At 47.3% G+C, this 27,973-nt stretch overlaps 10 protein-coding genes across 10 annotated transcripts; 6 read left to right on the forward strand and 4 right to left on the reverse strand.

Annotated features, from left to right (window-relative positions):
* Window positions 1–64: 64 nt before the first annotated feature.
* N7471_003986 (exonuclease V) lies at window positions 65–2,068 on the reverse strand (the record flags this gene model as incomplete). The annotated part of the gene is made up of 2 exons (XM_057276705.1): window positions 65–1,503; window positions 1,630–2,068. The coding sequence occupies 2 exons, from the start codon at window positions 2,066–2,068 to the stop codon at window positions 65–67; spliced, it is 1,878 nt and encodes a 625-aa protein (XP_057136315.1).
* Window positions 2,069–2,393: 325 nt separating this feature from the next.
* N7471_003987 (Mpv17/PMP22 family protein) lies at window positions 2,394–3,557 on the reverse strand (the record flags this gene model as incomplete). Its single annotated transcript, XM_057276706.1, has 2 exons — window positions 2,394–2,826; window positions 2,959–3,557. 2 exons carry the CDS (start codon window positions 3,555–3,557, stop codon window positions 2,394–2,396), a joined length of 1,032 nt encoding a protein of 343 aa, XP_057136316.1.
* A 532-nt stretch (window positions 3,558–4,089) lies between these two features.
* On the reverse strand, window positions 4,090–5,998 carry N7471_003988 (MFS transporter; the record flags this gene model as incomplete). The annotated part of the gene is made up of 2 exons (XM_057276707.1): window positions 4,090–5,544; window positions 5,630–5,998. 2 exons carry the CDS (start codon window positions 5,996–5,998, stop codon window positions 4,090–4,092), a joined length of 1,824 nt encoding a protein of 607 aa, XP_057136317.1.
* Window positions 5,999–9,501: 3,503 nt separating this feature from the next.
* hhtA (histone H3) lies at window positions 9,502–10,130 on the reverse strand (the record flags this gene model as incomplete). Its single annotated transcript, XM_057276708.1, has 3 exons — window positions 9,502–9,779; window positions 9,854–9,961; window positions 10,106–10,130. 3 exons carry the CDS (start codon window positions 10,128–10,130, stop codon window positions 9,502–9,504), a joined length of 411 nt encoding a protein of 136 aa, XP_057136318.1.
* A 644-nt stretch (window positions 10,131–10,774) lies between these two features.
* On the forward strand, window positions 10,775–11,574 carry N7471_003990 (histone H4). The gene is made up of 3 exons (XM_057276709.1): window positions 10,775–10,891; window positions 10,957–11,232; window positions 11,288–11,574. The coding sequence occupies exons 1-3, from the start codon at window positions 10,882–10,884 to the stop codon at window positions 11,311–11,313; spliced, it is 312 nt and encodes a 103-aa protein (XP_057136319.1). The 5' UTR covers window positions 10,775–10,881; the 3' UTR covers window positions 11,314–11,574.
* A 1,412-nt stretch (window positions 11,575–12,986) lies between these two features.
* N7471_003991 (BTB/POZ domain-containing protein) lies at window positions 12,987–13,954 on the forward strand (the record flags this gene model as incomplete). Its single annotated transcript, XM_057276710.1, has 2 exons — window positions 12,987–13,048; window positions 13,099–13,954. 2 exons carry the CDS (start codon window positions 12,987–12,989, stop codon window positions 13,952–13,954), a joined length of 918 nt encoding a protein of 305 aa, XP_057136320.1.
* A 579-nt stretch (window positions 13,955–14,533) lies between these two features.
* N7471_003992 (uncharacterized protein) lies at window positions 14,534–14,960 on the forward strand (the record flags this gene model as incomplete). The annotated part of the gene is made up of 2 exons (XM_057276711.1): window positions 14,534–14,806; window positions 14,892–14,960. The coding sequence occupies 2 exons, from the start codon at window positions 14,534–14,536 to the stop codon at window positions 14,958–14,960; spliced, it is 342 nt and encodes a 113-aa protein (XP_057136321.1).
* A 1,646-nt stretch (window positions 14,961–16,606) lies between these two features.
* Window positions 16,607–17,025, forward strand: N7471_003993 (uncharacterized protein; the record flags this gene model as incomplete). Its single annotated transcript, XM_057276712.1, has 2 exons — window positions 16,607–16,691; window positions 16,775–17,025. The coding sequence occupies 2 exons, from the start codon at window positions 16,607–16,609 to the stop codon at window positions 17,023–17,025; spliced, it is 336 nt and encodes a 111-aa protein (XP_057136322.1).
* Window positions 17,026–19,961: 2,936 nt separating this feature from the next.
* N7471_003994 (stress-regulated transcription factor RPN4) lies at window positions 19,962–22,052 on the forward strand (the record flags this gene model as incomplete). Its single annotated transcript, XM_057276713.1, has 4 exons — window positions 19,962–20,784; window positions 20,851–21,335; window positions 21,449–21,926; window positions 21,991–22,052. The coding sequence occupies 4 exons, from the start codon at window positions 19,962–19,964 to the stop codon at window positions 22,050–22,052; spliced, it is 1,848 nt and encodes a 615-aa protein (XP_057136323.1).
* Window positions 22,053–23,961: 1,909 nt separating this feature from the next.
* N7471_003995 (uncharacterized protein) lies at window positions 23,962–26,442 on the forward strand. Its single transcript, XM_057276714.1, has 3 exons — window positions 23,962–24,855; window positions 24,921–25,246; window positions 25,298–26,442. The coding sequence occupies exons 1-3, from the start codon at window positions 24,643–24,645 to the stop codon at window positions 26,391–26,393; spliced, it is 1,635 nt and encodes a 544-aa protein (XP_057136324.1). The 5' UTR covers window positions 23,962–24,642; the 3' UTR covers window positions 26,394–26,442.
* The last annotated feature ends 1,531 nt before the right edge of the window (window positions 26,443–27,973 follow it).

The raw sequence follows: 27,973 nt of genomic DNA on the forward strand, positions 1-27,973 counted from the left end.
ACCAACTCCATATTCCTGCACTCGCTGAACGCGTTTAATATAACTCGGCTTCAACCATAACAGATTATATATCTGCAATGGGCCCAGCTCTCCGACTTCCACCCCGTCTCGCATAAGCCATCTCACGCTCCTCACGCCAAGAGCACTCATCGCGGAACTCGCAGATCCGACATTTCCACGCGTCCATGATATCCACACCTTGGGGATCTCGCTGGCCGTTCCACCACGTCATCTGGTCGGTGAGGTAGGAGGTGAGGGTCGTCGGATCGAAGAGGAAAGATCGGCTTCCGATGAGCTGTCTCTCTAGGTCTTCGTTGGCGACAGATGAGAGGTATCGAGCTGTGAGCACCGGGGAGAGGAGGGTTGAGTATGGTTCCAAGAGCTCTGGCTGGGAAAGCGATGGGATCGATGGTGCGACGGTTTGTGTGTCGGGGGAATTTTCAGGGAGGAATGTGAGGCGGAGTTGGTGTATCATGAGACTCCAAAGACGGGAGAGGTTGTTGTGTGTTTGGAGGACGCCGGTTGAGTCCTCGCTAGCAGTAGAAGGACCCTCGTTCTGTTCGGACTCTTGGGAGGAGAGAGCGTCGAAGAATTGGTCGTTCAGACCGCCAACCTCCGAGACGAAGGCGGCCGTAAACGGTTTCTCAGCGTCGAAGTTGTAACGAGTGGCGAGGAGGTCAATGGTGACATCGTCGCTCGTGATCAGCCGGTTGAGCATATGGTAGTAGAGTTGCAGCTGGAGAAGAGTAGGCCGGAAGCCCGTGCTCTTGACATTCGGTAATGATCGGTTACCCTTCGTCTTCACGTCTGTCAAATAAATCCGGGGCAGGTTATAGACTGCCGCAGGCAGTTCCGGCTCAATGTGCCCCCTTTCCTCGGCTTCACCCTGCCCCAGGTCCGAAAGCTTCATCCCGCCCTGCGAAGAAGAAAGCAAAAAGTCCGACAAGGACATCTGATACTCGGGCAGCGCAGTGCGCGACTTTACAGCGTCCGCATAGTAACCAGCAGCAGTAGCCTCAAGCTCCGAGTCCGGACACTCGTAGGACAACTGATCAATGATGCCATTAACAAATTCTCCATCGACAACGCCCCAAACCTCCATCTCACGCGTAACACCATACTCGCGCAGCATGCGTAGTCCCTGAATAACATTCCATATCCTGAGACCCCATGCGTCCTCTTTAGTCGTAACTTCCACAGGGACAGTAGTGTATATCTCATCCTCGAGCGTCTTGTGCATGGAGCTGCCCTTTTTCATAGCAGCAGTCCTCTTCTTCTGCCCCCCATGCTTAGTCAATGTGAACCAGTACTGCAGCTCGCACCAAGCCGGCGAAACAAAATCAGTCACCGAGAACGCTTTGTTGGGTGCCCGCCTGAATCGTTCGACGGGGGATCGAGTATCGAGCGCCGCGGCTTCGGGATCCTGCTGTGTCCATTCGAGTGCGCGCGCTGCATTGCGCTCGCGTTCTTTTACTCGGCCCTCGGTTGAATTAGCGTTCTCGACTAAACGCTTCGGAGAAGATGTCGTCAGCTCAATTCGGGTTGGATGTAATGGGACCCATCCATTGGGAAAATGTGGACGGTCAACGGGAAAGAAGAAGGGGAAATGTAAAAAAGAAAAAAACATACCAAACGGGCTGTTCCTGTTGCTGTTGCCAGCGCGCGGACTTGACCTCCCCATTGCACTCGCGCTCGCACCCCATCTAACCGTCTGACCTGGTCGAGGCTGCGACTGCCGCCATGGCGAGCGAGGCCCTTCCCGGCCAAGCACCTTAGGCAGCCGAGCGCTAGCTGGCTCAATGCCATCCTCGATATCTGTAACGAGTGCCTCAAGAGCTGCCGGTTGCAATGACTCGAGATCGGCGAGTTCTGGGGATTTTGGGGCGGTGATGTGTTCGATCGGCGTTGGGGTTGAAGTCCAGGTTGGTGTCGAGATCGAAGTGGCGTCGGTGTCGGTCGCGTGTTCCGCGACGGCTTTGTTCAGCAGATTGTTTAGCAGATCCTCTTCATCTGGAGTGAAGTCGGATCCGTAGTCAGGGTCATCTTCATTTCTCTCTGGGCAGGACATGCCTGCGACTGGAGGGGATCATGTCTTATAGATAGAGTTGATGTTCGGGTGCGTCATTGCGATGTGAGGGAGCCTTAAAGAATCCCGTTGTTCTTACTGGCTGGCCATCACATACTTGATAATTGTAGAAATATTACATATTACATAGAATTCAAATTAGCAAAAGAGACTGAAGTCTATTGATCTAAGTAATTGCTCTTGGTATCCCATGCATCGCTCCAAAACAAACAAAAAAAAATATCCCAACGCCAATATTCGGCAGGGATCTATGAATCTATATATCTAATCAGCCTCGACTATACTTTCAAGTCTACTTTCCGTGCATTCATGTAGTCCCAGTAGAGATCATATTCCCCCCAGAAACAGCATGCAAAGCACCAACACTCATCCCCTCTGCCTCAGCAAGCGCCTCAGCAGCCGCAACCTCCTTAGCAGCCTTCTGATTCAACCAGCTCAGATATGTCTGCCAGCCAACCGCAATGCACCCAGAGAAGACGTTTCGGAACTGCGCCGGCACATACATAAAGCTGAACGCGGTAACAGCTGGCCAGAGCTTTACGCTATTTTGAATGCTAACGGGGAGAGCCTTCTTCAACCTCTCCCAGGTCTCGTCGAGCGTCGCACCAGCGAGAAGAGAGTGCACGCTAAAGAAGTACGTGTTGAAGACAGGAGTGAAACACGTCTGCTGCACAACGACCTTCGTCAGGATCGAGAGGAACTTGCTCGGGTAGTTGAAATGGTTTCCGAGGAACAAGAACCTAAGAGAGAGCAGTTATGTCAGTCAACAAGTACATACACATACAGATATCCTCCATGCAGTAACAATCCAATAGAGACCATCGGTCGCACATCGCATAATCCATAACCAAATCCCGGATCACGAAACATACCAGTTATAAGACGGAATACTCGACCCAGCGCCAACACACAAATGCCGCAGAGTCCTAAGCGGATCATAACCAGCGCTCACAGTACCCCCATCCCCCTGCGCAACCGCATCCCCATCCTCTGACTCCGATTTCGCAGGCGCAGGAACCTCAGAAGGGAACAGCATCTGCGCGCTCAGATCCCCACACAGGTAGATAACAATCGAGCTCCAGAACTGCGTCGTGTACGGCTTGCGCTCCTGCACGCGCGCATACCATCTTCCGAATTTCCCCACCGGGCTGGCTTTTATCACCTCACGGAATCCGCGACTTCGCACGGGTGTGGGCGTTGCCCCGGCTGCGGCTGTAGCGGCGGGAGTTGTGTCTAACAGCTGGGGCGGAGTTGTGGTTGAATGGTGCGAGTTCGAGTGCGGTGGGTGTGCAGGTGCGGTATTTCTCTCGGCTGATGTTTTCCCTGTAGAGGAGTCCGAGTTGTATCGGCGTTGTGGGCGTGCTCGGCGCAAGACCTGGGGTTGGGATCTGGGGGTTATCGGGCGGCGGAGGGTGGAGGTTGAAGGTGAGGTTGAGGCCCTGGATAAGAGGCCATTTCGGAGGAGGGTCATGTCCAAGACCACATCTAGTTATTTACAGAGTGAGAATAGTTGAAGGTGGAAGCGGAAAAATGTCAGGAATTAGTTAGTCAACAATAAGCTTTGAAATCCGACCTCGGGGATTGTGGCGATAAGAGCCGAAAAGCGGGTGAAAGCCCGACCTCAGTCCCGGATGCAGGTTCCGATTAGGGTTGGATTTATTGTTTGTATTTACTCTATTCATAGAAGAGATTCATACATATACGTGAAAAAGGTCTCTGAAAATAAACTGATATTTCTGTAAAATCAAACCCAAACTCCAGCTCGATATAATAATGCATCCCATAAAAACATTAGTCGGATGAGGTTGCCCTCAGCATGATATGAACGGGTATCAAAGTAATAACAAAGGCATAACATGCAAATAGGGTACTTTTTGTGACATGAGATAGAAAGGGTCAATAGAAACTATGATTAGAGCGACACAGGCTTGTATAGGTATGACAAAGCCCGGACAAGAAATGGTAAGGTGAGAGGTGAGATAAACAAGCTGCTCAACAGCCGTCTATTGCTTGAACGAGTCACGGGTGTGGACACGGTCAATATCGTAAGGGTTTCCCTCGTAGGTAACCGAGCGAGCCAGCGAGCCAGCAGTGCGAGTGGAAGCGACAGAGTGCGCACGGCTGCGAGTGCGCTCCGTAGAGGGGAGTTCCCCAACGCCGTCATGGGAGTCACTGGAGAGTGAGCCTTCGGGCGCAGGAGCCTCTGTGCGGTCGTATTCCACTTTCTCATCTTCCAGCGGCGCTGCAGAAACCTGTTCCTGGATCTTGCGCATGAATGCCTCGGACTGGGCGGCGAACTTGCAACGGGTGCGGATCGCGGGTCCGTACTTGTAGAACAAGAATGGGAAGGGCACGCAGGCGAGCGCCAGGAAGGCCGGGATCGATGATGCCCAGTGGATACCCAGGTTCTTATACATGTAGGTGGTGAAGAGAGGGAAAGCGGCACCGAAGAGGGAACGGATGACGGAGTTGGCGGCTAGCACAGAGGCAGCGAAGATGGTGTAGGAGTCGATGAGGTAGTTCATGATGCTGAGGAAGACTAGGACCATTCCGAAGCCAAAGGGGACGCCGGCTGCGATGCTGACCATGAAGTGGATTGAGGGGTAGTTGGTCCATGCGAACCAGAATAGGCCGATTGGGATTGCGACGGATGCGAGGAGGCAAGGCGGGAGACGTGCCTCCGGTGGTGCGAAGCCATTATGTTTATCAGATACCCCGATGTAGCGCTTGTTGTCCCAGAGGGAGTAGACGACGGCAATCAACATGCCGACCATGATACCGAGGAAGGCGAGGCCACTAACACCCTGGTTCCAGCCGCGGGACTGCTGGTAGACAATAGGGAAGGCAGCGAACATCATATACAAGGTACCGTAAATAATAGCCATGTAGAGAGATAGCAAGAACACAATGGGCTCCTGGAATAAAAGAATCCAAGGGCGGGAGAGTGACACTTTGAAGGAGTCCTTGAGAGAAACCTTGCCTTGGTCGATTTCAAGCTTACTCCGGTAGATCTTGCCCGACAGCTTTGATAGTCTCTCGGCACGGCGGCGGAGAAGCACGGGCGCATAGGTCTCGGGGATCGTCAAAGAGCCTATAATCCAAACCGTACCAGCAAAGATGGCAAGGAAACCCATGACCCATTGCCAGCCGCCGTCACTCATCCCAATGAATCCACCAGCGATGGGGCCGATGATAGGGCCGAGGAAAGGTGCAGCGGCGAACAAACTCATTGCCACACCTCGCTGTTTAGCGGGAAACATGTCCGCAATGACACCACCTGCGTTGGTCAAAGGCGAAGATCCAAAAGAACCGGCGAAGAACCGAAGGATGATGATAGACCAGGCATTTTGAGAACCTGCGACGCCAGCATTGAAAGCTGTGAGGGCGGCGTACGTAGTGATGAATAGAATTTGGCGACCAAACAGCTCACTCAATGGAGCCCAGAGCAATGGTCCGATCTATACCAAAGCAAATAGCGTTAGTATGCATGCAAAGCAAAATGCGCGAGCTCAAGAGCCAATGTCTAAAGAATGGAGGTCCTACCGCGAAACCGAGAACGAAAAGCGAAACACCAAGAGTAGCAAGTTCTTGCCCGATGTTAAACTGCATCATGATCTCTTGAATACCGCCGGTATAGGCAGAGGATACCAGTGAAACGGCCAAGGTTGCGATGGCCACCAGCATAGTAAGAGTCCATTTCTTCGTCTCGCTGAAGTTCATGGGATTGCGAGGGTCGTCGGGAATCCATGTTACTTCAAAAGGGTCCTCATCTGTTCCTGAACCGGGGTATGGGTGATCGATGATCTCTTGTGTGACGACACCTTGGTCACAGACCAAACGCCAGTATGGGATTTTCGTTGGGGCAGAGGGCTCGATCTTGTCCGAGACCTGATGGTCTGAGTCAGCTGCCATGGTGGGCAGGTAGTGAATTAAGGTTGCGATATATAGGAGTCGACAGTATTCGAGGTTGAGTATGTGCTGCGAATTAGGATGAACAGGAAGTGGGGTTCCTGAAGCTTTGCGGGGATGGAAGACCAAGTAATGCCGAGGAAAATTAGTGGAATGAGAATTGGAGATGGAGCCCAGCTCTTAGTTATATATAATGGGGGGGGGGGGCCCTGGGGGTGGGATTATGAATGCCGATATATGCAGTTAAAGTACGGATAAGTGGAATCCGGTGCTCAACTGGGGCCAAGTGGGAATGGGTGGACCCGGACCCAGACCAGATTATTTTTGAAAGGAAAGTTGGGATCTGGACCCCAAAGTTATCCATGTTGTTTTGGGGCATATGTTTTATGTTGATTTCGTACTAATTTCATACCTATATGAGTGTACTTCCAAAGTAAACTAAAGGCTGTACATAGTATACATAGTACAAAGATGCAGATTCAGATGCACCCCTGGCAAATGTGCTCATCTGTTTGCAGCCACGTTTTTATGCCACGTGATTTATGAAGGTTTTATGTTGAACTACTCGGGTATGCGGCATCGATCTGATTGGTTCACTCTACCCTCTTAGGGCAATCCGACATGCCAACTAACGGTGGCGGTCCGAGCACTTCTATTCTAGGTTATTCTAGGGGAAAATATCTAACTTTTCTCATATTAATAATATATCCCTGATTATACATAGAAAAGTCGCCTGCACAATTTATGATTTTTTACCACCTTCGTATACACCCAAGAAGACATATAAAAAGAACATACAAAGTAACACATCGGAGGGTTCTTTTATATAACTTCCCTAATACCATCTTACTCCAAATAGATCAGATTGTTGAAGTCTCAGGTCGTCAATGACAGAGGCCGCATAAGCAGCCGAATAAATCCTACAAGTAAATGTGCACATCGGGCCGTGCATAACCTTCGGACCCGCCCACATTCGGACGTTCCGCATGGGACTCGGTACCTTACCGAAGCTTCATCCACCCGTGGCCACGTTGAGAAAGATCTAAAGTTCTGTGGATCGGGGTCATCTAAGGATAATCTCCGGTGCACGTACTCCGTACATAAATGGGGTTTATAATCCTTATGACCGCCTAAACTCCGTGCACATACTTGGTACAGAGTATATGAACAGCATTATGATTATCAATCCTCAAGGTCAGGGGTCTATCCATGTCTATGCATGGTGGAGCTACGATGTACAATATGTATAAATTTTCCAGTTTTTCTAATTTAGCCCCCGTTGAGTCAGGATGCGACTTCCGATGCTGTCGTAATTTGCTTACTATTCTCACAAATGTCTTTAAAATCCACTCCAAGCTAGGCATCAGCGCCGTGCTCCCAGACATCCACCCATGGAATGTTGTATTGATCGAGTTCACAATAGGCAATCAGGCCACCCATGGGCTGATATCATCCGACATATCAAAGACATCTCCAGGGCTGATCCCAAGGTTCTAGTACTTTCAGCTAACTACATAGGGATCGGTTATCTACATCGGTGTACCTTTTAAAAAGGGTATTAGGCTATAAAAGGCTAGATCTCCAGGGTTCGGCCAGGGTTCGGCGGTACTGAGATTGGGGAAAAACCACACATGGGTGGCTTGCAGAAAAAATGTGCCCAAGAAGAACCAAGAAACCAAGGAAAGCAAAGCCACCAATTCTACGGCAGCTAGAATTTTCCACGGTGTCTTGGCGCCTTCTTTTTCGCCTCAGGCCACCAGTTGGATATGGATCCACTGGGATAGATACATTCGCCACCAGACTATATAGCCTTGATCTTGGTACCCAAAAGGGATATACGTGTCAGTGTATATCAACAGTTAGCTTTCAGATTCAGCTATATAGTTCTTGCGTTTCGAATATTTTTCTGCTCTGGTATCAATAAGATCAAAGAAATAAAACACGCGTTCAAGTCACTCTGTCTCCACTTAAATCAGCATGACAGCTATGATCCATAGACACCTAAACCGCCATCCAGCATCTGTTCAGCCTTGCAAGTAGAGAACCAAATAGTTCACCTGTCCAACAATCCATATACACAGTTTCAGACCGCCTAATCTGCCTTGTCGTACTGGGAATGCGCTCCAGCTGCCTCTCGTATACCGGGTTTGATACTAGGATCGGCAAAATGTATTCATCTGATCTATGTACTCCCTTGTTCTACCAATTTCAAGGCTTGATCGTATGATATTTCCTACATGGATAATCCTGATTTATCCATGAATATTCCTCGTAATCTGAAGAGTAATGAGTCATTCTGATATTCTACCGTACAGGAGGACTACCTACAATGTACCTACATACATACTGCCGCCCTGGGGCCTCTATGACGTGCTCATGTCATTGTGACTCAATCCCAGTCAAGTCTCCTGGGTTTCCGTTGGATTTAGGCGCGTGTGTGGCGATTTGGTTCGATTCTGGTCAGGGCTTTAGTATGATGGGTACATGTTGAACCAGTCGGAACCCCGAGTTCAGTTTGCGTGCTGCTTGATTCTTTAATTGTATGATTACTTGATTGTTGTATTGTTATTGTAGTAGAATCTGATTGGAGACTTCCAAGTCCCTGTTAATTGTTGGCTCGGGGTTAAGTCAAGGTGAGGTCATTCATAGTCGAGTCGTCATATTGAGTTGGCAGTCAAGTTCTACAGTCCCAGTACAGGGAGGTGGCCCACGTTCTTTTGGGCTGTTTTTCCAAGTGGTCGAGGATTGTTCCAATCTCAGAGTCAAACGTCTGTCTGTTACTATCTAATTATAGGAGACTCCCGAGGTCGTACTTATGGTGTTGCCTCTTTGTTGCACAATGAGAGGAAACCTTCCGGGAAGCTTCGGGGTGAAATCGAACCACTTGTTTTCATGTTGGATTGGATAGGATCATATGTAGAAATGGAGTGTATCATTATTGCAGGTTAAATAATTTCCTACTTTGTACAGTATTATTAGGTGTTGGTAGTAGCCTGGAGGCGTCAATAGTTTGGACGAGGTGAAGGGCAATCTTCAATGTTCCGACCGAGAAGTCTCGTCTGACATGGGACCACGAGAACACCAAAAAAAGAGAACCCAAACAAAGAAGAAAAGCCGCCTCAATTCTGAGCGGGCCAGTATCTACACGAAAAACGCGTCGGTCGCAAGTAATTATGCAATGAATTACTCTTTACGATCTACAAGGAAGAAGAAAAGTGTTGAATCATAGAAGACAGCATTAATTTTGCGTCTTGTCATGAGATGATGCGCGCTAAGGCATCATGTTAAAGGGAGCCCCCATAATGTACATGCCCATGACTGATCCATCAATCGATGGTGAGCAGTAGCATCGATAAAAAAGCAAAATTGCGAAGCAACCCGGTGCCGAAACCCATTGATATTTGAAAGCAAACCCATCATGTATCGCCAGTAGTCATGATAAAAAGATAAAAACAAACCCCATGATCGCCTTTCAGAATTTAACCCAGCTCGTTGAAAATGAAAAATTACGAGCGCTCGCCACGGAGACGGCGGGCCAACTGGATGTCCTTGGACTGAATGGTGACACGCTTGGCGTGGATGGCGCACAGGTTGGTGTCCTCGAAGAGAGAGACGAGGTAAGCCTCAACGGACTCCTGGAGAGCACCGATGGCAGAGGACTGGAAGCGGAGATCGGACTTGAAATCCTGAGCGATCTCACGGACGAGACGCTGGAAGGGGAGCTTGCGGATCAGAAGCTCAGTGGACTTCTGGTAGCGACGGATCTCACGGAGAGCGACGGTACCTGGAGATGGAATGTTAGAAGATGTTCTGAAGGATGCTTGATGGATGTCTCGTGAGGCATGATATGGAACTTACCGGGCTTGTAACGGTGGGGCTTCTTGACACCTCCAGTAGAGGGGGCGGCCTTGCGGGCGGCCTTGGAAGCGAGCTGCTTACGGGGAGCCTTGCCACCAGTGGACTTACCTATTGGAGACAGTTAGCAAAATGTTTCTTGTCGAACGCGTGAACGCGTCACCAAATCCTCCCCTCAACGCGGACACCTGACTAATCAGGCATCACCAGTGAGGTGGAAAAAGGTGAATAAAATATGATGGGATAAATACTTACGGGCAGTCTGCTTGGTACGAGCCATCTTTGATGATAGACTTTGATGAAAAAGTGGTTTTGTTGATAAAAGAGTTGGTTGGCGGAGGATGGATGTAAAAGGGAAGAGAGAGGAGGGTGGGGGAAGAGTATTTGTAGGAGACGGGGAGGGGGAATTGATCTGGGAGGGAGCCACGAATCAGGGGGAGTGAGCCGATCAGGATCAGTCAGGAAACTCAGCGCGTAGGACTGGGGACTGCGTAGCGTGTAGCCCAGAGACTGATTTGCGGTGAGCTCTGATTGGTTGAACTGGATCAAAGTGCTGTTACTGCCAACTAAGCGAGCCCTGGACCAATCAGAGTGCAGGATCAGGGAGTATAGAATGCCAAACCCTTGAATTCTTGATCTTGCACCCAACCTCCCTTGGATCGAGAATTAATGCATTCTCAAGTATTCAGCATTCTTTAAAATATATAATTGTTCCATTTTTATTATAGATTTACATTGTTGGTGGCGGATTATAGGAGGATCAAAGATGGACCACGGCAAAGTCGGCGTTCCAACTCTGGGGTCTCCCGGTAGATCAAGGTTGGTCTGTGATCCTGCGCTCTCATTGGTGGACGCGATTCCTAGCGCGTGATTTCCCAATCCTCGCTGATTCCCGTATCATACAAATATCCTCTGTCCACTTCCGTTTCCTTTCCCTCTTTTTCCATCAATTCCATCGACAACCATTCAACTACCAACTCCTCTACATCCCACTTCTACAAACCCCCTTTTTCTTCTAATCCATATTCAATATGTCTGGCCGTAAGTTATTACCCCACACTTCCTGTTCCTTCACAAGAAACGTGTTCTAACGCGTCTCATTTCAGGCGGCAAGGGTGGAAAGGGTCTCGGCAAAGGTGGTGCCAAGCGTCACCGCAAGATTTTGCGTGACAACATTCAGGGAATTACCAAGCCCGCTATTCGTCGTCTCGCACGTCGTGGTGGTGTCAAGCGTATCTCCGCTATGATCTACGAGGAGACCCGTGGTGTCCTCAAGACCTTCCTCGAGGGTGTCATCCGTGACGCTGTCACCTACACTGAGCACGCCAAGCGCAAGACTGTCACTTCTCTTGACGTTGTCTACGCTCTCAAGCGCCAGGGCCGTAAGTTTCCACGTGTCACCCTATTACACAACGCGTCTCTAACCTTCCTCTTCAGGTACCCTCTACGGTTTCGGTGGCTAAATCATTTGTTCTTTTCTTTTCCGGGCTGGTTCACGGTACGACGGGACGTTGGGGTGTTCTCTGATTTATTTTACTACAACTGTCATGGGTCTCTGGGTTTGCTTTTCATAACACTCGATTACCACTATTGCGCGTCCATAGTGTGCGCTTCCAAGCTTTTCTGTATCATAGCGGCCTCCACATTACGGCTGGCACCATGGACATGGTGGGATCAAGCACTTAAGTGCGATCCGATACGAATACAATCAAAACTTGAAATAATTTTTTGACTTTGTGGTCTTCCGAGTAGTATGTCTTGTAGTAACTAGATGTTTTGTATCTTGAAGTGTTTGTTTGTTTGTTTAGCTTGTATTGTGGTACATGGCACCACCTCTTCGGTAGCTGTGCCTTAGTCATTTCAATGTCTGCAATTGAGGTCTTCGTGGTTTAGGGATGCTTGACGCGTTGCGCGTTGTTTTGACTGCCTGAGGCCTCTTTTCCCATGCTCGGCATCAACCCACCACGGGTTATAGAATTTGATTAGATCTCTGTTACTGACCGAGTATTCATATTCCTTGGACTCTCTGGATGTCTATTTTATCATATGCCATGGTATCGCTAATTTCTTTGGTACTTCCATGATGTGTACAGGAGACGATTATACACATGTCTGTAACTACTTTTTTCCTTTTGTATTTCGCTTTGTATTGCATATGTAGTATGTTTGATTTTATTCGGGATCCAGTTATTTGACTGGCTGGTTCCGTAATATTTGAGTTATGTAGATTGCATGAAGAGTGTATGTATGTGGACTGGGATGTGTAAGGGTGGTACTACGGATATATATCCAAACCAACACTAACTTATGGACTCTCGGACAACACATGGGAATGTATAGAACCAACATAAAAGGCATACATCGGGACCAAATACATTATTGATAGTCCAGCTGCCCAATTTAGAACCGGATATACCACGCACCATGGCATGGTGAGTGGAATAGATTTGCTACCCAAGTTCGAAGTTGAACCCCCCCAAAACGGCAGTCCAACTTTACTTGGCGCTGTGAAACATGATAAATTTAGGTCTACCACAACCAAGCTGCAATGGCATATTTTAACCGAAATACGTAAAAAATAGTTTCAAAATCAGTTTCAAAACCGAGCCATACTGGTCTCCATTTAAAACCCGGTAGAAGTCCATTTGTCACACGAAGACTGAGTTGAACCCCCAAAAAGGGGAGTTCAACCTTTTTTTTTGAAACCACAACTGGGCACCCCAGACATGGTCTGAAGTGCTCCTTCTATATTATCCTCTAAAAGAAAAAGAGAAAAACAGCATGGCGTCCAGTCTACCAAATAGCCAACGCTGCACTGTCAAGCGATGAAGGATGACGGCTGATTTCCCACCGGACCCCGGGACAGGTCAAAAGGGAACTGACAAAAAGCACCACAGCACCAGCTAGCAGCAAACATATAGAGAAAAGAAAGCCAGTGAATTGACTGAAGCGAGCCTAATGTGTGAGGCCAAAACATGCAAACACCTCAGACTTGCCTGATTTATTAGCATACAAGTCAGTTGAAGATACGGAGTACATATGTACATACTCTCTCCCATCCTTCTCCTTGCCATCATCATCATCACCACTCGAGCCAATAAACCAAAAGAGTCAAGGTCTCCATAACCGTACCACGATGGGAAAGAAAATATCAAAAAGAAGTGCACAGCTCATAGAGCTTATCAAAGGCATTGAAAGGTACTGGATTCCTACACGGACGATAGAAAAAACCACTAACAATACCATAGCCTGCGCCTCGACCCCAAATATAGCGACTTTACCATTGTGTGTGGAGACGACGAATACGCCGTGCACAAGTGCATAGTCTGCCCGAGGTCGGATTTCTTCGCCAAAGCCTGCGACAGTGGATTTGAGGTGAGATGCATTTATTGGCATGGCGGAACAAGACCCAAGAGGTTCACACCGGCTAACGAAACGCAGGAATCGTTTACAAACAGGATCGTATTATATGAAAAGCCGGATATAGTCGAGGGGATGATTGATTATCTCTACACTCTGGACTACCAGGTGAAACCTCACCCACCCGAAACAGGCATCTCTCGACAATCAGACGGAGAAAGGTCCCAATATAGCCCGAAAAAGCCCAATGGCACAGATGAAGATGCAGCGACCGCATGCAATATCCTGTCAGCCCATATCCTGATGTACTCGCTCGCAGACCGAATGTTCATCCATGGGCTCAAGGCTCTCTCAAAGGACAAGGTCAAAAAGGAGCTGGCCCGGCGGCTGGACTCGATCACGTTCCCACATGCCATCTTTGAGATATACAGCACAACACCCGCAAGCGACCGAGGTCTACGGGACCTGGTAGTGAAAATGACCATGGACAACCTTGTAAGCCTGAGATCTGGAGCGAAAACCATGGACCCCGCGGAGGAGAAAACCGGAGAAGAATCAGAACCTGTGCCCCTTCCAGACTCCTTGGTGAAATCAGTCCCACAATTTTCGTCTGATTTGGCTGTGGCAATGATGGACAGAACGGTTACCGACTGGAATTGTCATGGAATGTGTAAGCCAAACTGGGTTCAGCAGGATACTCACCATGGTACTCAATCCGAGGTTAGCCCTGAAGCAAACAAATGAAGGCAAAAATTATATTTGCTAGGAATGAGACAGTGTTGGAATAATTAACATTGTATTGCAAGAAAATTGTAATTGTAGTTAAACTGTACTCGATAGGGCGATCAGCCTCGAGCAAACTGCACATCAAACAAACACAATCAGCTGTGGTATGCACCAGAAAGTCATTTGAAAGCGATAAAACGAGACCGACAAGCATCCATGGATATATCAGACTAATAGAGCGATGACCTACGTGCAAAACCAAATCACCAGCTCCCAATGTCGATACTCGATACTCCAGGCTGACTTGATTGACGTTGTAACACCTGCCTACAACACTACACAGACTGAAGTAACCAAGCAAACAAGAGGGCAAAGAAGGATGAAATAGGCAGGTTTAAGTGAGACCGAGATAGGACATCAGAGGTGTCATTCTGACCACAGCAATACAACTGACGGGATCCTTCAATGTTGGAGATCAACATGGACTGCCTCAATCACCACACAGCGCAAACAAAGATGCATAACCGAATCCAGACAAACCCCATGCTAACTATCAAGCTGATATGACCACGCTGAATTTTGAATCGCCCGCTCTCAATGAAGCTGATAAGACCTAGTCTCCTCACGCCGTCAGCCTTTACCCCGCGAGATATCCATCAGTCTACTCTGGCGATTATCAATGAATCCCCTCCACAGACAGCCCCCGACGCCCCACAGAAACGAGCCCCGATCGTCGTGAGCCAGAAGACGAACCATGTTGTATACCGAGAACGTGGCCAAAAGAGACACTACGAACTGCCAACAGTACATCAACATGCGGGAGACTTGTTCGGGAACACATCCATGGATATGGTCCCAGTGTGCAACAGGGTAAGTGGCTAGCCAATTATCCGAATGGGGCTGCTGAATACCAAAAATTCCCATGATCGAACCGGCCCTGCTATCAACCGTGTAGGACAAGAAAATGTGGCAACGTTTACGAATGATCCGACGTAATGGCACTGCACCACAGTCTGCATGTTGACTCGTCCGGCGCCGACCATTAAACAAATATTGCAAGAGACTTTGACTTCCAAATATGGCACCTCTACGGAATATGGTACACAAAAACAGCAACAGGCGATTCCAGCCACGAATTCTATTTATACGGCAGCAGAAGCACCAACGATCTTTACGACTGTATCTCCGTGGTCTCGATTCCTCTAACCAGATGGATCGAATTTATAAGTCCTGGATACGGACATGCATGCCGCGTTGTCAATCAGAACCAAATGTTGACAGGTCGTGACGAGTCCCCCATAACATCACCAGAACACATGGATAGCGGTGCTATCTGGTGCGGTAATGCGCTCTCTCGTTGATGCAGCCTAATAACCACACTACGCATCTTTCTCACTCGCAGACCCAGAATCCATCCCACCAAGGAACAAGACATAGCATAGCATCCACCATCGCTGAACATCCATATGGCAAATCCACCAAATGTTGAAGTAAAATACCACAGCAGAGGGCATGCTGCAGAATTGCCAACTTCTCGATATATTCGGGGCCTGTGTGGGAGATTTTATAAAAAATTATATGGTAAGAAGGGAAAAAAAAGAAGAAAAAAAAGATAGACATAGCATGTCCTGGTTTCGATCCAGGGTCCTATTGCGAGTTAGTTTGATGTTTGTGGGTGAAATTGGTTGCGGTGAAACGTACCTCCGGGTTATGAGCCCGGCGCTCTTCCCCTGAGCTAACATGCTGGGATGTTGGAAATCAACGTTTTCTTTGACTACATTAGCCAGGACACACAAGGGCGACACTTCCTCGAGTCTATAGAGAAATTGATTACGTTTAGATATGACAAGTTCTATTCGAAGGGCCATACTACCACTATCAGATGATGAAGCAGTTTGTGGTCATCTCTATTATTTTGAAAGCTGCTTCTGTGGTAAACCGATATGATAGCGCCAGAAACTTATATATAGGAACTCTATACTCTAAACTGTCGCCTCTAGGGATCAAACTTGTTTGTAACTGGACACCAAACTGTACGATATTTACCTTCTCTTTCCTGCTCAGGAAATACTGATGCCTTGCAGCTTGCCACCTCATTCTCAAGACGGTATCCTGCAGCGCCAACAGATAGGTTCCTTGCTACCCGTAACTAGCGTCCAGCTCAACATTGTTGCACAACTTTGTTGCACAACTTCTAACTATTGGTCACGGCTTAGAGTTTCAATGTAACTACATATTCTTGTGTCACCATCAAATATGGTACAAAAACGACTCTATATCTACCTGCATGTACTGGCCTAGTGCTCTCTATAGTCAAATACATACGAGTTGAACTCCTGTCTACTCCAAGGGCCAGTTAGCTGGGATATCAAGGGTCTATCAAAAGGACCACCACAAGCAATTGACCTGGAGGCTGGGTCATAGGGTACTTGGTCATTGATGGGCTCCTGGTTTCCAATTCCATACGGTGCAGGTATTAGATACCAAAACATAATTACTATTATTATACGACCAGAGATAGATCGTGGCTAGCTTCTAAAATTCTGGAATACACGTGTACATAGGCAACCAAGTAAGGAATGTGCCATCCCTTGCTGTCATGGGCATAGCCCCAACTCTTTTCCCAACAAAGCTCCTTGGAGCCTCCTTTCTAAACTTTCCTGACTCAAGATGACGAAGCGCACAGTATACGCATACGCGGCTAGCCTTGAGGATCTAACGCAGACACGTGATAGCCCTTCGAAGTTGCCAAGGTGTGAGTCAGAACAATCAGCCAGTGTTGGTAATGCCCAATGACAAATATCGGGATAATCAATAATCAAAATCAGCCACAACAAGATGCGCAAGGCCAAAAAAACTTGAACGCACGTCTGAAAACAGGAGCATGGTCCTCCGACAATGTCGGGGATGCCCGGAGGCCGGCATTCCGGGACGAAAATAGAAAGCTTCCAGAAGAACCAAAACAACAGCGCTTTACTGAATGCAGCACTAGCGGCATGCATAAGCCACGGAAATACCTTCTGGAACATACCAGAAATACCGAATACGATTACCTGCAGATTGTGGCTGCCCCAAGTGCCGTATGGTAACAGGTTAAACCGGCAACTTGAACGGCGTAACGGCAGTACCGAGAAGTGGCTGTGCAGCCCTAGCTGTCGCGGCCAATCATTTACATTGAAAAACTTTTCGCTGCTGCATTAGACTGTTACTAAATATGATCCTGCATGACAATCTCGCAGACCCGTCGCCGAGAAACCCGGATTAAAGTGCTGACATACAACAGTAAGTTTTTTTTTGGTCGGGATAGCATGCCGGTGAAAATTTTTTCTCCGTGTTTTTCTGAGTCCTTGTGCATGGGCCCTTCATTGGTAATGAGTGACAGGATTAATGTCTGCCCAATTGAGAAAGAGTTTATGGACATTGGAAAAAAGGGTGCCTTCGGTAGGCAAATCCATCCCTAGATCACTCTCAAAAAAAGAAAGAAAAACCACTAGATCTACATATCCCACTATATCTGAGTGGGCCATTGGATCTGGATACTTGGATCAGCTGAGGCTGGTTTGCCACTTCCCCGGACTGTGTAGGGGCCACGTTTTGGTGTACGCTTGAGGAATTCGCCAAGATCTTCCCGCATCTGTCCACAGAGAATGGAAGATCAGTTGAATTTGGGCCAGACTGTTCGGTGGACACGGCAGACCCCGGACCCGAGTATGCCGACAAAACCGAGAAAAACACTTAGCCCCGAGAAGATGCCGGTCGGATTTATGTCGCGCTAGTGGATTTCAAAGGAAGATCCTTGGAGATCACATGGCACCTGCTAGACTATTGTTGCTGCCTTCCTTTTTGCGACCGAACAAGATCTAAGCTGGAAAGCCGGGGTTTGCCGATGCTGCTCGGTTCGGAGACCCTTGATCTGCGATCTGATACACTGGCATTTAGTGTCTAAGCCATGTGCATATGCACGGTCGAAGATGATAGCGCTAAAACCGAAAATTCCGAATGTAACGCGCAGTACATGGCATTCTTACCACGCTACTCGTGGTCATCCGCGTGCTACAAAATCCGCGCTAACAATGTAGCTAATCTATAGGGATCCGAGCGCTATGAAAATATGAAAATACCAAAATCAACATCAATACTCCAATTTAATACTCGAATTTTATTCCCAACACTTTCTGAGTCAAAAGGAAAACATATGATTCACATGTGATCGAGTCATCGAATCATCGAACAATGCAGACCAAAAAATTAAGGCAATCAGCCCACAGTAAAGAGACCATGTGACCATAATCTTAGAGCCTTGCGCATGAGATTCTTGTGTAGCCTAACAATGATAAACCCAAATTGGGCATTTCCCGCCGAGCCTAGAGACAAGCGCTTACACCTGGGAACAAGTGTGAGACATGGAAAATACTACCTATACGGAGTACACGATTGCTCTTCGCTTAAGACAATAAAATAAAATAAAATGAAATTAAATTAAAACTGTGACTCAAGATCTGGGGTCAGCTGATCATCGAGTTCCTACCTACATGTAGGTATACACGAACAAGATCCATGGACCCGTGTCCGACTTCAGCTTATCAAGCCATTAGATGAATGGTCAGCTGACTATCGCGCCTGTCGAACTCCAGGGCTGCGGAGCGGAACCCGCCGATTGGCGCGTAGTGGGGAGACAGTCGCAAGACAATCCCAAGACAATCGGAAGACCGTTGAGAGACAATTGCTTCACAGCCACAATGCTGAGTATTCGAGTCTTGGAATTGTCGGGTCCGAGTACGAAGAAACGAGAAGAATGTGCTCTGCAGGCTTTCCCCATGTTGCGCAGGAATGAGCGTTGGGACGGCCGAACCGAACCATTGGGCACCAGCCACATGGATCAATCTCGATGTGGCTAGTGTCAAAGAAAGTATGTGCAGACAAATAATAATACACCTCGGCTGAACAACTCCCCGGGTTTCAAATCTACATTTCTGGGGCATTCCAATGAGTTCTGACTCACCGGAGATAGTAGATCAGGCCGAATTATTAATTCCCAACGGACCAAAACTTAGTATGCGAAATGGGCACCAAAACAAACCAAGGTGTGGCTCAGCCTTAGGGATTTCCTCGGCTTCTCCACCCCCATTTTTTCCTAATTTTGGCCCTGGTCACCCGAGTGCAAATCGGAGCTAGTTCTAGACTATGCGACAGAATTTTTTTTTCCTTTTTTGTTTTCTTCTCTAAGCGATGTACTGTAAACCTTGGCTGAATCTTTTGCCCGGAATTCTCTTAAAAGAATTTAAAAAATATTATTATTAATATACGGAGTAGATCTTGAAAAATGAACATTGACACCCAAAAAGCCCAATCACATAGAATATAGGTATGGTGGATCCTTGTGGCTTTTGTATATCCTCCAGGGCTGTAAGCCACAAACTTCACAAGAGAGCGAGTGAAAGAGATCCCCAGATCAGATCAGTGGGACTCGGTAAAAATGGTGTATGTGGTGATACGAGTCCAGTCCCAATTTAGACTAGCCCCGGAATTGGGTACAATTAAAAATAATAATTACGCCAATTACGCTAAATCGGTCAATACGGTAAATTCTTGTTCGGGGACACCGAGCTAGTGTGAGGTCATCTAGTACAGAGCGCTCTTTATTAACTCACTCCTCCCGACCTCTTTCAACTTCATTACTCATACCCCAAAACACTCTGACTCTTGAGATCATCATATCAAGTAAGATTTGCTTCTCCTCCGGTCGAGTCATTCTCCAGAACCAAACTCACATCAACCACAGTCACCTCCATTAAAGTTCCAGCCCTCTTATATTCCATTCGATCAGCCTCCCGACGTTTCCAGACTCTTCGCTACCTTAAGCTTTGAACCGAAGTCTCAAATCCACACTTCTTGCAAAGCACGGCCACAATTGACCAGGAAATTTTAATCGGATTTTGTGCCGTCGGGTCCTATAAAAGCTCGTCTTTCCCCGGTGGCGAACACTACCCACTTTCTCTGACGTCCCCAACACCGTGATAACATAATGCTTATGTACCCACGTAAGGGTCTCATCACCGATCCATACAACTCAGAAGACATCATCATACAAGACGACCAGTACCCACCTGATTTCTATTCCGAGAACGCCTTGCACTACGATCAATCTCGTTTGCAATCACCGTTCCAGTGTCATCCCGGTGTACAGCTCTCCCCGCCATCTTCCGCACCTTCTTCACCTGCTTTCTCCTCGCCTACCTTCTCGACATCTTACCCGCAGACGTCTGACTCTCAGTCTTTCGGGGCTCCTTCGATGACCCCAGCGCCTTCATATAACCCGTCATACGACATCCAGGGTTCCAATTCACCTTCGCACTACTTGCCTCAATATCCTCAGCAATATTATACGCCCATGCTGGTACAACAGCCTATCGCAAGTAACCAGGGTTGGGATAGCAACGTACAGTTGTTGAGCCCTGCGCGCATCCCATACCCCGGTGTGCAAAAGAGATCCTCGCCCTCGGCATCCTCGCGCGCAGCCCCCTCAGGGTTGGCAGCCAACAACTACCACCGCCGCTCCAACAGCGCCAACAAGCCGCTACCCACCCCGGTGCAAACGCCTCTCCAGAACTCATTCCTTGCGACCCCCTTCCAAAGTTTCGATCCCTCCTCCCAGGATGGTCACAATGCCGAGGCCGAGTCTGCTATGAGAAAAGCGATCATGGACCAGCAGAAGCAATCACCCCCGCAGCAAATGCAGAACGACTACTCACTAGCTCCATCGGTGTCAACAATAAGCCATAACTCGCCGGTGACTCCGCAGACTACCCTCGACGAACTCGACGACGCATCCAAGTCGATGACCAATGGTGAGAATCGAATTCCTGATATTGATTGGTGGATGGACCAGTACTTACATTCCGACGCACCTCCAGAATACAACGGCGCCAATGGTGCCATGTCAATTGGAGTCCCCAAGCTGAACAGAACCATCTCCGATATATACCAAGACGAATTATATAACCCGACCATCATGGCAGCGCCCCAGGCGTCCAAGCCGATGGGACAAAATCACCTCAACCCGCGCAATTTTATTGTCGATCGCCTGCAAGCTGCCAACCAGGGACACATGTCTGCTCGTTCGCAATCGCCTGCCAACAGACGGGATCACTCACCTTTCCGTCCCTCTTCCCCATTCGCTGGTGACATGAGCAACAATGCTCTCCAGCAGCCCCAGATGGCTACCAGCATCCCCATGGGACAGAACGCTATGAACGGCATGAACGGAATGAACATGGACCAGACCTCGAACACTGGAGATATCAAGACTATGTCCCCCAAGGATGCAGTCTTGGATTTCCACGACAACGATGATGCCATGCCTTCTCTGTCCCCCCAGGCCAGGCTGATTTCAACCTGGGTGATGCGCTTGGCTTGCGACGCGATAATGGCCCAATGCGACCGATGGAGGCATTCCCTCAATATTCGGCACCCAGCATGGCCCAGCCACAGTTCGCATTTTCTGAACCTCAGATGCATCGCCCTCAGAATAATCTCTTGCCGCAGAGTACCGATTTCCCTTCTCTCCCAGCAGTGGAATCTACCGAGAGCTCGTCTCCGAGTCAAATGAATATGCCAATTACAGAGGGTATTTCTCGTCCCGCCAACACATCTTCGGATGCGGGCACCTACACTTGCACCTATCACAACTGCACAGACCGCTTCGACTCCCCCTCCAGACTCCAGCGACACAAGCGCGAGGCACACCGACAAACAACACCGGGCGGCCACCTTATCAGCCGCGACACCTCACTCCGCAACACCCAGGCTGGCCCGCACAAGTGCGAACGCATCAACCCGTCTACAGGCAAAGCATGCAATTCCATCTTCTCCCGGCCCTACGATCTTACACGGCACGAGCATACGATCCACACCGCCGGGAAGCAGAAGGTGCGCTGTCATATCTGTAACGAGGACAAGACCTTCAGCCGAAACGATGCTCTGACAAGACGTAAGTTTCCCTTTTTTGGTTATTTACCCTTAAGTTGATCATACACTAATTACATTAATTACAGACATGCGAGTGGTTCATCCCGAAATTGACTGGCCAGGCAAACAGCGCAGGAGGAGAGACTGAGAGCGCCTTCCACGTCATCGTCACCAGATCGGCATGCCGAACGTCATAGGTGGACCCACTTTGGGTCCACCAAAAATCCGGGGCTTCGTCATCATGACGATTCACATCCCTAATTCTCATGAACTCTCTGTATCACTATTCGGATTCGGATTTTATTATTTATTATGTGTACGATTTTACGGTGATGATTTGTTTTAAATGCGGTCCCCCTTTTTAGCATTGGTTGGTGTGTTTTTTTGCGTGGTTTTTTTTCCTATTTTCTGTCTATGCCTTTGGCTCTGGGAAAACAAACGGTTTTGGTGTTGTACATTTCTGTTGTACATGGTGTTGCTGCATTTTTGACCCGAGTACAGTGTGTCCCTCTTGTACTATAGTACATTCCTCTTAAAAAAAATGTATATTAGCTTTTGGATATGACATGAACTCATTTGGAAATGATCTATCACTCTCCACACTCCATACACTCCACTATAACTTTGTAAACAGTGAAACCCCTCTCTTACTTGAAACAATCGAGGGATAGACTCGAATCCCTCGTACACACCTACATCACACCTGCATGTTTACCCACTTATGCCAGCCATCTTAACTGTTCGATGCCGATCTCTTAAGTACGATGTACTATGTTGTATGTGTAGCAATATCATAGGTACATTGTTTAGAATGTATCTTGTACACTGTAGACTGATTAAAGTTAACAAAAATACCAAAGTATGCACTATAGACAAGGGTTATCGAATAATGTATAATGTATATTGTATATTGCAATATGTTGTACATTAATTAACATCTCCACGGATGAGTCCCGATTCGCGCTGATCATATATTGTACTCCGTACTCTGTACTCCGCATTGTATCAACAATCGCAATTACCCATAAATATCTTGTACATTGTAACAAGACGAGACGAGCAAGTGATCTATGTGCCAAGAGTATGATACCATGATTGCGTAAATCCATCCAAGAAAGCCTTGGAACAAACCCGAGCTCATCCAAACATTGGCCTGATAAACAATCTGGCTGCCAGTATCCTGGTACCCGGTACTGGGATTGTTTGGATGGGATTTGGTAGGATTTTGGTTTGGGTTTGGAACGACGTAGTTGTTTACAATAATAGTTACAATTCCAGCCCCGATTTCAGGATTTTGTTCATGTCCATGTCCTAACGGAGTTGCTTATTTGGGTATATGATTTTGCATATGGGGTATTGGTATCCATGTACCCCCGGGGTGTCACCCCCTTTCTCCTATCTGTTACCGGGTACGAATGTTGCTGTCATTGTCTTGGTTGTCATCGTCATCAACAGCTATTAGCTCCTATTCAAGCTTTTGTATTGAAAACTATCGTTATTTGTAGTTTGGGTTGGTATTTATCCTAAGTTTTACCATATACCGTACCAAATAAGCCACCGATTATGTACCTATTTACATTATCTTTGTACACACTTAAAATGATAGGCAATAAATGATAGACAGGGTGAGATACATTGGTGGGTCTATGGCTTAATAGCTGTGGGTCTGTAATACGCCCGTTGTATTGGAGAGTGGGGGCAGTCGGAAGGTGGGGAGGTGGAACGATGGGTGGATGTGTGGCTGGAGACGAACTTCTCTCTTTGAAGCCGTACGATGATCGCGAAGCTCCTGCACATGTGATTATTAGTTCGCATACTGGTGGTGTGATAGATGGCTTGTTCTAGATGGCTTCTTTCAATTGGTTTCTTTTGGTCGCTATTACTGGTGGTTCTTTGCGATACCCCGATGCACTATATCCCTTGCGTGGTCGCATCATCGAGGGAGTCATATGAGATGTAAAACGTGATGTGGTATCGTGGTCACTCTATACTCTGTACCGCCCGGCAATAGAGCAATCATTAATCATAACAAACATACCTACCTAGGTATGGAGTACCAGCCACAAAATACCCCTAATACCAAGGTGTTATCTCTTCTCGGACAGCCAGCCCTCCTTAGGTGACTTCAAGATGTAAAGAGAAAGATTGTTGATACTATGTTTCTTGTATTTAGGCAGAAAATATGTACGCTGGAGGGCTAGGGATCTGCTCCAGAGTAGGCGGCAAGACAGCCATTCACAATAAGTAACATCACGGACGCCAGCATCACACAGGTCATTGAGGTCTTTGGTATATTCCAACAACATTGTCACAACTCATACTCTGCAGCCCCTCGCTCGGATTTGGAACGGAGTATCTACCTATTCAAACAACTCCTTTGGTGCCCTCCCCGTTATCGCTTTTGTCGTCACGGCATGCGGGATTGAACATCAAGCTACCTCGACTCCTTCCTGGTCATTTAATTGACAGTATTGTTGTTATGCCTATCAAACACCTCTTTTCATCATCAAGTTGGCGTCCTCAGGCCCCGTTGCTGCCTGACCATCTGTTGATATTTCAGAGCTCTTGCTGCTCTTCAGTCAGTTCTCGATTCTGGTGTGCCATTCTCAACGTTTACCAAATTCCTTATTGGCGTACAGACTCATTCAGGCCTTTGCTCTACCTACTTCGACTCAAACCACGCGATCTCATTCTAGTGGCTAGAGGTTCTATCTCTCCGCCATCCTCGAACCCCTGAAATGTCTGCGGGACACGGAGGCTGCAGATGCCTAGTGGAGGGGTACGATCAATGTCTATGCAGATTTTGTGTCCGATGCGGGAGTTTTGGTCATAAGGCCATTCACTGCAAAAGGAAATCTCATGAGGGACGAAGTGGAGGGTACCTAAGGGGTTCACATCCTACAAAAATGACGGCGATGAATGATCCTGATCTCACTGATACTCACCGAGAAGTGTGTGCCCTATTATTCTAACGCATTTCTTCATTATTGTGCTGACTGAAGAGATTCTTTCTCAGGATTCCCCCACAGTGCCAATAGCCATAGCGCAAGTGTCAAATGCATCGAAAAATGACTGCTCGCCACAGAAATCAACAACCGATGAAATTCCAACCGCCAAACGACGAAACTGGAGTGAGGTGGCCGGCAGTCAAATTGAGACCCTGAATCTAGGACCCGTCGATCGGACCTCCATCCTAGAGCATTTGATTTCAAAAGTGCGCCTCGAAATGAACGAAAGGTACTCTTCTGTACTCGAGGAGTACGATGTTGCTAGAATACTCGAAGACAGCTTGAGTCCAGCTGTGAAGGATATTTGTGAACAAGGCAAATTTGATCTAGCCAGGTATGTCTGACCTTGACAATTTAGAAACAAATTGCTAATAAACCCTTCTAGCCTCTTGGAAATTGGACAGGACCCAGAAACGAAAACAGAAGCTGGTGTCTATCTCCACATTCTATGGAGAGAGGATGAAACGACGACACGATTTTGGCTTTACGTCGGCCAAGCATGTGTGCTGTGTCTGAGAATCCAGAAACACAAGGATCCTAGGCATCGTTGGAAGAATATGGGACTACACTACGCAGTGTGGGACTCTGCCGTGGATATGAAATCAGCCTTTGTCACTCTGGCTATCCTCGATGCCCCATCTTCCACTCAGACGCAGCTAGTTCTTAACCTAGCAGAGATGTGGATGTGCCTAGTATTCCAAACACTGACTTCCCTTCACCTAGGCTCCTGGTTGCCGGAAAACACAAACGCTATGTGGTCGGGTAATCATCTCAATGTTGCATTGCCATTATGGCAAGGATTCACAGATACCCAAGAGAACAAAGATATCACTGACGCAATTGGCGGCAGATCAACCTTTCAACAATATCTTGCATCCGAGGATCCAGTTATTCGGGCATGGGCAGAGCAAACCAGGGATGCGTTCAACGACATACGAAACTCCCCTGACCCGGGAATCAGGAATTACTGGTGGGATCTTCACAAGGAGCGTATCCTTAAGGCACAGGACACCTGGGGTAAAAAGAAAGCCAGCATGGCTAAGCAGCACCTCGAAGGGGCCAAAGCTCTTGTTACATTGCATTCCGGAAACCATGGAAACCATCAAACTGAGGTCAGAGCTGGCAGTTTCAGGTTCACTGTTTCACAAACGCTTGGGCTTGATCTCCACAACGGCGACGAAGTTATTCTCCAATATCATCTGACCCCGACCCCACACCCACACGCTTATGCTCTTTCTGCTTTGAAAACAGATCCTGCTACCCGCTTGGGGGTTTCTATCCGTGGTCAGGATAGCCATGGAGATTTTCATTGCTGGCTAAAAGCGACTGGGGAGTACAATTTACGAAAAATGAACACACTCGTGGACATTCTGGAAGGCTATTCCACAGAGGAAAGCCAGGGGTTCAAGAGACGCTGGTTTGTTACCAAGTCTTTAAATACACCAGATAGTGATCCTCCAGGGAGAAATAGGTACACTTGATATTAGAAGACTGGAATTTTCAGAGTTCGGAATTGCAAAGCCAAAGAATTCTTAGTCGGGCCCAATTTCAATATTTCTCAGTACAAAGTTAGTGTCGTATATTCTGTATATCTTCCCTTGTTGCCCCAGTAGATCCCATATTGCGGGATTTAGATCAGTCAGACCAAAGGACCTCCACCTGGGCAGGGCTGATATACAATGACTTTATTGGGTAAGGGATGTCAATGATGAGTATATTAGGGTAAAACTTGAAGGTAGTAAGTCACCTGCAGTTTGTTTTAGTGGGGTTTATTGAGTCAAAAAAAAAAGATCGATTTGATGATGTGTACTAATAAAGAAGAACAATAAAAAAAAGATAGACATAGCATGTCCTGGTTTCGATCCAGGGTCCTATTGAAGGTTAGTTTGATGTTGTGTGGATGAAATTGGTTGCGGTGAAACGTACCTCCGGGTTATGAGCCCGGCGCTCTTCCCCTGAGCTAACATGCTGATTGGTGGAAAATATATGACTTTAGTGAAATATCACTTCGTCGAGAATAATACATTTCAATGTATACTATATATAGCAAGTAATATGTAGCTGTAAGATAGCATGCTACAAATTCACTAGTAAATATGTTAAGATCAATTTCTAACAAATTAGAGCGCTAACTCCACTTTTAGAAATGCACCCGGTGACTACAGAGTACATTGTAACTAGCTGATTTTAACCGCCGCTTAATTAGACTAGCAATACAGCATTTTATTATTTTATCTATTCACTTTTATTCCTATATAAATAATAATTATTATATTTTATCTTACATACCTACATAACCTTCCAAGGTTTTCAAGGTTTTCAACTAGAACGCAGGCTTGTGTATTCTAGAATAAATAAGCACAATATTACATCTCGTCAGCATGTTAGCTCAGGGGAAGAGCGCCGGGCTCATAACCCGGAGGTACGTTTCACCGCAACCAATTTCACCCACAAACATCAAACTAACTCGCAATAGGACCCTGGATCGAAACCAGGACATGCTATGTCTATCTTTTTTTTTTTTACTTGTTTATTCAGTTAACTTTTCATGACATAATTTCGTGATCTGCTACCTAGGTACATTTGCGGTATCATATGGGATTTGTAGCTATACTGAGGCCTAGGTCGTTGGTTAATCCTATGTTATTTACTCTTTTCTATGCAGGTGGCTTTCACTCTACAAGTTTTAACTTTTATATGGAGGATGCGCTAAACACATATATATTTATATATCACCTATAGTCGTCTAGATATATTTTTAGTATTTGATAGTGATTCAATCACGTTAGCGCTCCAAATATCCAAGGTTTACTGCGATATCCCGCTAAATTACTGAGACGAACAGTTCCCTAAGTTTGATGGTAGCCCTGCATCTTCGATCCCAATGCCAACCTACTCTGTTCATTGGGTACTCCCGTTTTGATCGAGTACATATAGGCTTCTCTCGATACCACCCCTTGTTATAGCTACTAACACGAGTCACTCAAACACAAGTCAGTTTACTAGTCACTACATGCTGTGGTGCAGCTTCCGCTGCCTCAGGCCACCAACTATATAGCTC

Source organism: Penicillium samsonianum, assembly GCF_028829775.1.
Source record: "Penicillium samsonianum strain IBT 33392 chromosome Unknown utg000003l_segment0_segment0, whole genome shotgun sequence".
NCBI lineage: Eukaryota > Fungi > Ascomycota > Eurotiomycetes > Eurotiales > Aspergillaceae > Penicillium > Penicillium samsonianum.